The sequence below is a fragment of the Caloenas nicobarica genome, chromosome 27 (assembly GCF_036013445.1).
Source record: "Caloenas nicobarica isolate bCalNic1 chromosome 27, bCalNic1.hap1, whole genome shotgun sequence".
In the NCBI taxonomy this organism is placed as follows: Eukaryota; Metazoa; Chordata; class Aves; order Columbiformes; family Columbidae; genus Caloenas; species Caloenas nicobarica.
The window spans coordinates 1,056,358-1,068,081 of record NC_088271.1 but is presented as its reverse complement, the minus strand read 5'-3'; the positions used below and the strand labels follow the sequence as shown (position 1 = coordinate 1,068,081).

Below are 11,724 nucleotides of genomic sequence, written 5' to 3'. Positions count from 1 at the left end.
CACGAGAGCGAATCCTTCACCGTGACGCCGTGGAAGGTGTCGCTTTGCACCCATGGCACGGCAGTGGTCTTTCTCCGAGGTTCTACATCTTCTCTTTGCTCTTGCAAATGTACCAATGTGTTTACTTAATGTATTGGCTCCTGACCTCACTCCCTGCCACCAGTCAGCACTTTTGGCGAGCAGAGGAGTCTCCAAATAGCCATGGGAGACTGTCAGAGCTGGGGAGGAACAAGAGGCACTGCGAGATGAAGAAGGGGTAGAGCACCCCAGGATCTGGGCCAGCAGAACCTCTTTTGGGCTTTCTCTTTAGGGTCAAAGGGAGCTTTGGCTGCCCTGCCTGTGGGAATGACTAGGAGATAACAGGGGATTCGATGTGGTCAGGGGAAAAAAAGGGGCTCAGTGCAAATCAATGTCCATAGCTTTAATGCACAGCTCTCCTGAGCAAGACCACATACATCAATAAATAAAATTAATAATAATAATTAGAGCACCCCCAAGAAACCCAGCTGTCACCAGTTTGGCTTCTGTGTTCTCTGCTGTGCCCTTGTCAGCAAGGGGTGCTGCCACTTGGCTGATGCAGAAGACACAGAAGAAGCGCCGTCTCCCCTTCTCAGTGAGGATCTGCTGGAGGATCTTCAGTTCCCTGGACACCAGCCTGGGCAGAGTCTTCCAAGGCACCTGTGGGCTCCCACACTGCTTCATGCCCGGCACCACGAGGCCTCGGCTGCTCCCTACCCATCCGATAGCCACATTGCCCTTGTCCGAGGAGCAGTGCGCAGCTGAGGTGTTCCCCGTGCAGATGTCGCGCACCCCGTGCCCAAGGGATACCCGAGGGATACCTGAGGGATGCCTGAGGGCACCCGGCTCTAGTACTGCTTGAGGGGTTCCTCCAGGGCGATGTACGGCACCACGACAGGCCACGAGTCGCTGGGCCAGTACCCCAGCTTGGGCTTAAACGACGGCATCTCGTGCCTGACGTCAAAGTAGATGACCAGTGGGAAGCAGTACAGGAGGGATATGGCTATCAGCACATGCCTGGCGAGGAAACCGAAAAAATGTGTTGGACAGGGGTGACTCCATCTGGTCCTCCTGCAGCTGGCATTGCCACCGCGTGGCTTGAGCCGGGGGTACGGCAATGACAGGCAAAGTCCCAATCCCGCAATACATGAGGGTTGCAGAGAGTGCGGGTCCTGCCCACGGGGAACTCCTAGAAGAGCTCTGTGAGCTGGGGGGCGCAATTCCTTGGGTGGAGGAGATGGGGTGACATAGGGGGCTTAAACCCAAAGCACTCGTTCCACATTGCCTGGCCTGGCCCAGCAGCGCTGGGTGTCCGTCCCAGTCATCCCAGTGGTTTGTGAGGATGAATCTGAGAACGTGCGCTATGTGCAGCACTTAGAGCCGCACTTGACCACGCACTGAAATGTCTTTTCCAAGCAAACCACTGTCTTTCACTTTGGCTGTTAAAATAACTCAAAGAACATTGCACTTCACACAGCTTCCTGAGAGCAAAAGCAGCGCTTGGAAGGCACGTTACTTACCTGGAGGGACTTTTGGAACAATTTCCCTTGCAAAACACCATTCGGCTGGTGCGGAGGAGGTCAGGGATAGTAAGCAGTGATTAGGACTAAATCCTTGGGCTGGAGCCAGCGCGAGGAGCAGCATCAATAGCAACAGAGAAAAGGGAGAGAGGGCTGGGCAGAGATGCAGCTGCTCCCTGCTTGAGTATCACATCCCTGCTGTCACCTCTCCTCCGCTGTAGCTCCTTAGCTCCTGAAACGTTTGGGCTGGGGTACCTGCTTCCACGCTGGAGCCCTTACCAGAAGCTGTGGAGGTAGGGGAAGCCGATGGCCTGCCAGAGCCCGCAGAGCCAGCGGTCACTGATCCAGCTGCTGATGGCCAGCACCCACCACACCACCATGACCGCGGCCATCCGATGAACCCTCTTGTCGTTGCACCTGGAAGACACAGCGAGAGAGAGGGAGCGGAGGATTGCGTTGGAAGGAAAGGGGGTTTTAAAGAGGGCTGGTTCCTGTCTGCAAATGCTAATGCAACAGGGCAAAACCCGGGGAGTTTCTTCTGGAGAGTATTCATCAGAGCTGGACAAGCTAGAAGAGGGGCTTTCTGACTTTCTGTGGGTGAGGATGATGCCAGGAGATGCCAAGGCTCTCCTGCCTTTCTCCCCAGATCCTGGTGGGTTCTCCCAACCCCACACTGCTTCCCAAATCTCCCCCAACTCATTGCAAAGCTGATAGTCCAACATGCGGCTGATGAAGACTTGGGCTCAATTCACTGTCGTGCAGCATCACGGCCATTTGTGTTCCTACCAGGAGCATGCAATGGACCTGCAGATCACCCCCCTCAGCCACCTCCTTACTTTTTGAGCTCCCGCCACATCAGGTACAGCAGGTGGAAGGCAATGCAGTTGAGTGCATAGGCGTTGACAGCAGGTTTGACGAAGGACATCAAGGTACTGACGACGGTGGTGATACCGGTCAACCAGAAGAAATGCTTCCTAAAGGGAGATGGGAGTGAGTGTCAGTGCCCCCAAGGTGCAAAGTATGGAAGGATGATGTATGGAAGGGTTCTTAGCCTGGAGAAGGCTCCAGAGAGGCCTTCCAGTACCTTAAGGAGAGAGCTGCAGAGGGACTTTTCACAAGGGCATACAGTGATAGAACAAGGGGCGATGGTTTTAAACTAAAGGAGGGAGATTCAGGCTGGACATGAGGAAGAAATTGTTGGCCCTGGGGGTGGTGAGAGCCTGGGCCAGGTTGGCCAGAGAGGTGGTGGCTGAACCATCCCTGGAGACATCCCAGGCCAGGCTGGACGGGGCTCTGAGCAACCGGAGCTGGTGCAGATGTCCCTGCTCATGGCAGGGGGGTTGAACTAAACGTCCCTTCCAACCCAAACTGTTCTATGATGATTCTGTGCTAGGGATGGGAGAGGTCCTTCTCATTGCTTGAGAGAGGAAACCCTTCTCCAGCAACTCCAGTCTGTCTAGAATAATATAATCATAGCATCATTTTGGTTGGAAGAGACCCTTAAGATCTTCGAGTTCAACCAAATTTGCACACGGCCAACCTCAGCCTCTGCAGTTAGTCCTGTCAGGAAGGCTGAGGTACCTGTTTAGGTCCGTGCTTTGCCAAAATCCCCCCTGTGAGTCCATGACAGAGCCGGGAGCGCAGCTGGGGAGGTAACTCGTGCAGTTTCACGGTGCCACCAGGCGAGCGTTGGGAAGCAAAAGCATCGGGAGCCCTGCAGAGGGAAGGGCTGCAGAGCAGGAGTCCCGGCAGCGGCAGCGGGGGCTTGAGCGGGGCAAACGTGGAGGTTTGGGCTGACTGAACAACAATGGCGCTCAGCGGCGCCTTTCACATGCAAATCCCTCCCCAGGCCCCTTCCCCTCTCCCCCAGCCACCTCTCCCAGTGAACTCCTGGTGACCTCCTCCCTGGCATGGGAAGAGCAGGCTGGGAGCAAACCTCTGCAAGGCTTCTGACCGGGCTGGCTCAGGGGGCAAAGCTGCCCGGTGGGACCAACCTTCGAGCAAAGCCTTGCTGGGTTCCTGTTTGTGCAGATCCGTGCTCACCCAGTCTCCCCATCCCCTCTGCCGAGCTCCTCCAGCACAGCCACCCCTCCTACAAACCACCTTAGAGCTGCGGGGTGTTAACTCGGACCAGCTTGTCCTGCAGGAAACCCCATCAGCCTTCAGGGAAAGCTCTCTGTGCATGGCAGGAGAAGCTGTAACAGTTTGTCAGCACGGCTAATTGAATAGCAGTGCTCGGGAACATTTAATTTCCTAATAAATTTTGATGTTTTCCGTGCAAAGCTCCCTCTGCAGCTTCGCCAAGACAAGCAGCTCCAGTCGACGGGAGCCCAGCACAGCCCTTTCCCTTCACCGCTGCCTGGTGGAGAGTCCGGTCCCAAACCAAACTGCAATAAGCGCCACGCTGACCCCTTGCAGGGGAGCTGGCTGGGGACTTGGGGAGGGATGGATGGGTCACACACATCAATGCCATTGTCCCCACCCTCCCCTCAGAGCCTGCAACCCAATGTCCCTCAGGGCCATACCTGCTCTTGATGCACCTGGGGAAGTAGGTTTTTGGTAACCAAAAGGAATAGGCCACAGCCAGTGTCCAGAGGATGGAGAGCTCGTCCAGGAGTTGTCCCACATAGCTCAGGGTCATGTGAAAGTACATGGAGAAGAGACCTGCAAGGAGCAAGGACAACTTGTGTCAGCAAAGCTCCGTCCTTGTGCAAGCCCGTCTGTCCTGGGAAGCTCTTGAGGGCAGGACACACCGTTCCTGAAGGGCAGGACGTGGACCGTGGCGTTCACGGAGGCCTGAGCGAGTCAGCCCGCTCAGCACCGCGGGGGTTTCCTGTGCGTGCACAGCCAGCACGGACCGCCAGCCGCGGGGCTGCAAACACACCTGGCTCCTGGGTTTCCCACCCCGACCTGCCCCCGCGCCTCGGGCACCAAGAACCAGCCTCCAAAGGCATCACGAGCGAACGGTCGGGTACTCTGGCAACCTGTCTGGTCTTCTCGCAGCCTTGGCACCCACCTACGCAGAGGAGGAGGCCAGAGATGATGTACAAGGGCACGGGGCGGTGCTGATGGTACTGCCGGTTCAGGTAGAGCAGGGCAGGAGAAAGGGCAAAGAAGACCACATTGCTGATCTGCAAAACAAGAGGCACGTTCAGTTTATTGCATGATCTTGGGCAAGTCCCGTCCTACCATGTGCTCTCAGTATCTCCACGTGTGAAGAGGATACTGGTATCTAGCGGGCAACGTCGCGCGGACGCGGGTGTCACTCTTGGCGCAGGGCAGGGGCTTTTCCCGAGGCGCCAGGCTGGAACTGTGCCCCTTTTGCGTGATGGTTTAGCGTCTTCAAGCAAGCTTCCAAACCCCTTCTGCTCGCAGCCATCTCCCTCTCCTGTCAACCCAGACCTGCCAAAAATCTCCCTGGATGGCTTCTGCCCTTTTTGGCCAGCAGCTGGCTGGACTGGGTGGGTGTGAGGAGCACCCAGTCAGGAAAACCATCGTTAGCGGGCAGTGGGTGCGGTGGGAGCAGCGGGGCGAGTGGGACGTGGGGAGGTGGGAAGGGGCAGGGTGGAGGTGACGTGCTGCAGCGTCAGGTGCGAAGCCACGAGGCCCCGAGCGGGGAGGTATTTCTGGACACCAGTAATTACGTGAAGTCATAAACCTCCTTTAAGCACACCTAGCGATTTAATGCAGTGAAATTATTCTGCCCTGATTTCCAGCTCTGCGGAATTGCTGTATTGACAGACTCTGATGTGTCTGAGTGGGTGGCGCTGGGGCTCAGCCTGTTGCTGCTGCCCGGCTGGTTGCCGGTGCTTTTCGGGGAACAGAAGATGCTGATGGGCAAAATGTGGGAGCTGGGGAGGATCAGCAAGTGCCCAAAGCCTGGACCTGTCTGCTGGATCAGGCCCGCTCCACCCCGCAGCCATGGGGGAATGGAGTTTGAAGTAGTCCTTATCCCTCTATAGGTTCTTACCAGGCTTTTTCACCTGATTTTCCAAGCTCAGTAAAGGGATACCATGGAGAAGCGCAGCCTCCGCCAGGAAAAATCTTTCTTGCTCATGAAAGGTTGGGACCGTGGCACTGTGTTCTACCTGCCAGACGGCTCTTTGGGGCTTTGGAAGAGCAGGGCAGAGCCATCAGCTAAAATGTCATTTGGCAAGTCACCAGGGTGACTTTTATCTCAGCTTGACGCTCCTTTTCCTTTCATCTTCCAGGTGAAGGTGCTGACCCAGACCCCCCGCCTGGAATCTGACCCCACAGCCTCACGCACCAGGAAAACTGCAAAACCGACGCTTGGCTTGTGACGTCCCCTGGGATTTAACTTCATGGTAACAGGGCTGCAAATCACGGCGATGTTGTCATATGTGTGAAACACACCCTCTCGTATTCCAGAGGGAAACATAATTTACGGCTAATGTAAAGTGTCTATTCCCTTTAATACCTGGAGATTAATCTTGCATTTCACTAAGGCTTTCATGAAACGAGTTGATGCTCCAATTAATAGTAGTTCTCAAGCCAAGTGTATTGGTTTTCTATAGGTGCTTAGAGGCAAATCCAGGCCTGTTCCCGTTCCAGCTCTGAAAAGAGAAGTGCTGGTCCCGCTTGCACACTTGAGGTCAAACCATTCGGAAATGATCGAGAAACCAAACCCTGTGTTAAAGTAACAACTGTGTTGCAAACATTTCTTTTTCTGTGAAATGGTTCAAGAGGCTTTTGGAAGACAAGCAGGGATAGCAAGAAGAGAGGGAATGCTTGCAGAAAAGGCAGCAGCATGCAAGTGCCAGCATGCATGTCGCAGTGAGGAAACGCGGGGCTTGGAGACTGCTGAACCGCCGCCGCAATGGGCAACGCCATTAATTACATGATAGCACTGTTATCGCTTCGTTAATTCAGCGTGAGCTGTGCAAGATCAGATAGCAGAGGGGAGGGATGATCAGGGGAATTGTGCCAATAGGGTCGAAAAGATAAACCGACTCCTTGCAGAGCAAGCAAACTCACAGCTTAGGGGAGAGCTGCTACAAAACCGTGTCTGTGGGGACACAGGGTCGGATCCAAGCCCTGGTTTGTGACTGTCGTCTTACCTCTTCCCTTTAGGATGGGGTAAGCTCCGTCTCAAATGTGGTTAGGAGGGTTTTGCAACCATCCTATGATTCTATGACTCTAAGTCTCAGATATGGATTGGGACGGGAGATGCTGGTTTGCAGAGCTTGTGAGCACAGCAGCAGAGCAAGAGCAGCCAAGGCGTGCGCTCGTCTTTACTCAGGACAGGCGTCTCCTGCAGTGAAAGCAGATTTGTGCAAGACTCACTGGAGCGCATTCGCTCACTGAAAAGCCTGTGAAGCAGCTTTAGCTGACAGAAGAGCCCACGGGGCCGGGGACAGAAGCGAACATCTCCCAGGCTCCGCAGACCTGTACAGCAAGTTCGGAACTGCCCGACCCGCGCAGCAGAGGATGAGGCTGCGCGTCCTGACGTCGCGATGTCGCGGCAGCGCTTTGGGGCAGGACAGGGCTGTTTGCCTGGTGTTGGCAGAGCTCTGCGCGAGGAGCTGCTGGGCTCCTGCGCGGGACCTTCCGGGCAGGCGAGGGCGATGCCGCGGCGCTGCTGAGCCCGATACGCTCTGAAAGTGTTTCTCTGGGCTTATCTAGGTAACTTGCACCTGCAGTTGAGCTTATCTCCGTCGATCGATGAAGCATTCGTGGTGTCAGAGCACCTGCTGCTTTGCCAGAGAGGCTGCTGAGGATTCGGGTGTCGTTACCAGCATCCTGGATCAGTCATTTCAGGAAAGAAATGAGGGTAGAAAGACAAGATCCTGGCTGATGGCCCTCATGGAGCACAACACTGCTCTCCTACGAGCAGCCAGAAGACAATAAATTTCTGGGTCACTGAGTCACTATAAATAGTCAGTGCTTTGCTGCTAAACCGCAACCAATCTCTAGCCACCGTGTATTATTAGGTATTTAAAAATGCTGTTTACATTCTTTGCTCGTACCCTTGGTGCTTATTCCTAATAAAAAGCATCCAACCCAAGCAGACCTGAGAGAGAGCGCGGCTGGCACGGAGCAATTCTCAGCAGCACAAGACTGCCCTGCTTGAGCCCCGGGCAGTGTTGGGAAGAAGGCGCTGGGGAGGATGCTCCGCTGGGAAGCCCTGCTCATTTAGTGGTGCAGGAGCCTTGGGGAAGGAGCTGGCTGGACTCTCAGCTAGTCTGAAACTCTGGCAAATCGATGCTGAAGTCCATATTGATATAATTATTTCAGGGTGAGTTTCTCTCCCAGAATGAATCCTGATTAAAACCACCACTTTCAGACTTCCTGCTCCTCGTGGAAACCAGCCCCTCTCTAGTGCTGCCAGTGACGCTCCAGAACACCAAAGCCTCTGGCATCTCCAGCTCCATTTGAAATGCTGATGTGAGCCGAAGTGGTTTCTGCAGCTCCACGCTGGTTCTGCAGCTCCGAGCTCACCTGGCAGGGCCGCGGTGCCAGCAAACAGGCAGCAGCACAACACATCCAGCCGGCTGCCAGGGGGAAGCGGGATTTGGTCTGGACTGGCTGACCTTTATTTAATTGTCTCAAAAAGAAGTGACTATATACAGCCCGAACTTCCCTCCTTTGGGCAATTAGAGCTGTGGGACTCAGGTGAGGGGAATTATCGTTATTATAGGCAATTTATTAAAAGCAGGAAATGCTTTAAAAAAAAAAGAGGAAGAGGCATTTCCATGAGAACAAGAACTTCTGATGTTCGAGAGTAATTGCTAAAAGTTGTAAACAAGACCTTTGAAAGGTTGTAAAGCCACATGCCTCACACGCCTGCTAGCCTGTAATTGCACTGAGGTGCAAGGATGTGCTTGCAATGACTGGTTACCCTGTTACCCTGAGAATAAGCCCTAGGATGATTTTTCAGGATTTTCGAGGATGCTCGAAATATAAGACCTACTACAAAAATAAGCTCTGCTTACAGTTCATTAAAAAGGTCAATTTAAATAGTGTCCAGGCAGCTATACATGTAAAAAAGTAATCAACTTTTGGAGCAAAAATTGTATAAGACCCTGTCTTATTTTCAGGGAACCAGGGTATGTACCGAGTCCTCTGCAGACAGATGCGGAGGCTGCGTTCAAGGGCCTGGCGCGGGATGGAGTCTGGATCACGCGGGATCACAGGAGGTGAAACTTTCCTCTGCCTTGAGTTCCGGATTCCCAACCTGCCCGACACGGTTCATGCAAGCGCTGCCTCTCGTTTTGCCACTCCTGTACGTTTAGCTGGAATATACGAGCCCTGTGCGAGACTTACCCCAGGTGGCAGGAGAGCGGCAGGACTGGTATAACAGGATCGCACGAATCTGGGCTAAGGATCACTGCCAGGGCTTTCTCGCTGGGAACTCAGCCCCACATGTGCCACAAGGACCCCTGACCCCAGCTCGTTTTATGAGCAACTGCCTGTTATAAGCAATAAAAGTCTCATGGTGTACCTGAAACTCAGAAAATGTTCCCCACACCAGCACCCGCCAACACCAGGCAGTTCAAAGGAGCGAGCGGGAGGTTGTTGCATCTCGTCTCCCAGAGCAGCTCCAGGAGCCCTTTTTGCCCCCGCCTGCCCTCGGGATGCGCCCACACTCACGGTGTTGTAGTACTCGGCAATGATCGCCGAGCGCTCGAAGTTGCCTTCGCACCAGTCGACTTCAGCGCTCTGGTAGGAAAATATGCTCGGCATCGTTGGGCCACCTTTGCAAAAGGGAGAGGAGCGGGTTAGTTTTGCAGCCGGGGAAGGGAAAGGGGAGACGTGCGCTCTGCCTGCCCCTTGCACACACACGTGCTCGCGTTGCACCTCCGGCACAGCATCCTTACCCTGCTATGAAAGTCTCATCCTCTTCCCAGCACATATCATATTGCAGAATATTCCTTTCTCTCTCCCCAAATGTTCTTGAACTCAAGCCTGGGAATAGTCACCAGAGCCCCATCCGCGGCATTAACGTCTCTGATCAGGGATGGTTGCTGCCATGCGGTGCATCCCCATTCCAGCCCCGTCCTTGTCACCCCGTCTTCTCCCTTCTCTTCGCTTTATGACTCAGATCTTTCTGCCAAGAAGACTTCCCTGTACTGTGTAGGCTGTGAACTACCTTTTGGGAGTGGACAACTCTGCCGGGTTTATTGCTCATTGGCTCGGTTCTCGTTAGTCCTTTCTCAGCATCTTCCTGAGGGCTGGAGCTGGGCTTATGCAAGCTGAGCCTGGGGCACAGCACAGACCCTGGCTGTCACCCGAGTCCCGGGGCGCAGGGCAGAGGCGCTGGGAGGCGGCGGCGATTGCACGCTGTGTGTGCTGCCGTGCGAGCTCCGTCCTGCTCTCCCAGTGAAAGGCATCGAGTGCACTTTCCAGTGCCAGGTCCCCCCGTTTACAGGTGGGATTCTAGACAAAAATCTAATCTTTTGCCTGTTTTTCTTCCCCATGCTGAGGAATTTCCTATCCTCAGCCTGAGCATCATTTCTCAGCCCTCTTTTGCTCATCTGAAAAAATAAAACTTCTGATCAGATTTCCTATTTGGCATATTTTGTTTCAGGCCCTTGAGAGCCTGGAGCTATTTCAGAAGCCGATAAATGGATGGCCACCTTAGAGGTGTTTGGAAGCACCGTTCAAACCCTGGCAGCTGCGTGTTTGGTACACAAGAGCCACAGAAATCCCCCGGAGCTGAGCAGTTACGTCCCTGGATGCTTCTCTAGCTCTGCAGAATGAGCAGGTACCGGGGTGACACCAAACACTTCAGCAGCATCTCTGAGCTCCCAAGGCACTGGTGGAAAACAGAGCTTTTTGTTTTTTCCTTTGAGAATCCTTTCAGCTTTGAGTCTAGTGCAAGGAAGGAAAGTTTATCTTAAAACCACTCATCAATTTATCTTGTGCTTGCGGAGAAACAGTCAAGTCCCTGTTTACACTGGTCTCAGCTGAGCAACACCATCGAATTCAGTGGTTACTGTAGGTGTGCAGTGATGTGAAGCCACCACAGCTTCCTCTGCTTCTCTTCCCAAAAAGAAGTTCGAAGGGAGAAAACACAGGAGCGTAGCACTAATACCAACAAGCTCTTCTATAACCTCCTCCAACCAGATAAACTCACTTGTGGATAAACCTCCACCGTTCTTTTACAATGGCAGGTTAATGATGCCCTCCCTTTAATCTAGACTGGCTGGTTCCCCAAAGCAGATGAGATCACAGCTACAGAAGAAAAACAAAAGAGCTGGGCAGGCAGATTGGTTTGGGATCTGCCTCTTTGTGATCTTGGGCTTCCATGTGCTTGTTCACACCGCAGTGATTCTCTCCTGATCCCTGCTGCTCTGCATTGCACTTTTACAGCAATGCAAGTTGTTGTGTAAGGTAAAAAAAAAAAATCATGCCCAAGATAGACTCATAGAATAATTTTAGTTGGAAAAGACCTTTAAGATCATTGAGTCCAACCATAACCCAGCCCTGGCACTGCCCTGTGTCCTGAGAACCTCATGTCCGTCTGTCCAACCCCTCCAGGGATGGTGACTCCAGCACTGCCCTGGGCAGCCTGTCCCAATGCCCGACAACTCTTTCTGCAGGTGCTAAATCCCATCTCCTGGCTGAACAGACATCAGCCAAGGTGTGTCGAAGGGATGGAGGAGACAGGAAGCAGAAGAAGAAAAAGGGATCAGAAAAACTGAAGCAGCGACCAGAGTGCTCTCCTCCCATCCCATCCCATCCCAGCCTGGCTCACCTGGGTTTCCTCGAGCCGGGCCAGCAGGGCTTGAGGCGTCAGGAGCTCCAAGGTTTCTAGCAAAGCCGGAGCGGTAACCTGCCCGGCCGCTCTAGCTCTGAAGGAGCGCCCACGGTGTGAGCTCACCCGGAGCAGCCGCCAAGGAAAAACCCTTGCTCTGTCTTTAGGGAAAGCGTTGGGATGAGCCCAGAGCCACGCACACCCCCCGGGCAAACCTCCCCGGCCCCTGGAGGAAACATCTTGGCTGGAGGGTTTATATCTGTGCACCCAAATGGGCAGGGGCAGGGAGGGAGGGCAGAGGAGCGTGAGCTGGAAGGGTTGGAATTGCGGGTGGAAATGCCGTCTGAAATCATCCGTGGTGCCCCAAGGCGGGTTCCCTGCGCAGGCGCACACACCCCAATCCTAACCCTGTTTTTCCCAGGGCAGGGACTGATCCATACAACCTGCCTTGCAGAGCTGGTTAAAAAA

General features: G+C 54.0%; 1 protein-coding gene across 3 annotated transcripts; it reads right to left on the bottom strand.

Moving 5' to 3' along the window:
* Nucleotides 1–421: 421 nt before the first annotated feature.
* Nucleotides 422–11,470, bottom strand: ACER1 (alkaline ceramidase 1). Of its 3 annotated transcripts, none has more exons than XM_065652500.1 (7): nucleotides 11,257–11,470; nucleotides 9,150–9,253; nucleotides 4,555–4,669; nucleotides 4,064–4,202; nucleotides 2,375–2,512; nucleotides 1,818–1,955; nucleotides 422–1,035 (listed from the first exon to the last, which is right to left on the bottom strand). In XM_065652500.1, exons 2-7 carry the CDS (start codon nucleotides 9,240–9,242, stop codon nucleotides 867–869), a joined length of 792 nt encoding a protein of 263 aa, XP_065508572.1. In that variant the 5' UTR covers nucleotides 9,243–9,253; nucleotides 11,257–11,470; the 3' UTR covers nucleotides 422–866. The 3 variants fall into 3 exon arrangements, with proteins under 3 accessions (XP_065508572.1, XP_065508573.1, XP_065508574.1); XM_065652501.1 differs by lacking the exon at nucleotides 11,257–11,470 and adding an exon at nucleotides 9,377–9,562; XM_065652502.1 differs by lacking the exons at nucleotides 9,150–9,253; nucleotides 11,257–11,470 and adding an exon at nucleotides 5,977–6,061.
* Nucleotides 11,471–11,724: the final 254 nt, after the last annotated feature.

What these genes read in the sequence shown, in the direction of transcription:
- ACER1 (XM_065652500.1), bottom strand. Translation starts at nt 9,242, where the DNA reads ATGCCGAGCATATTTTCCTACCAGAGCGCTGAAGTCGACTGGTGCGAA. An exon ending in CCCAGGTGCATCAAGAGCAG is followed by an intron (nt 2,513 to 4,063) that starts GTATGGCCCTGA and finishes ATCTCCCTTTAG; the next exon opens with GAAGCATTTCTTCTGGTTGA. An exon ending in ATGTGGCGGGAGCTCAAAAA is followed by an intron (nt 1,956 to 2,374) that starts GTAAGGAGGTGG and finishes TGTGTCTTCCAG; the next exon opens with GTGCAACGACAAGAGGGTTC.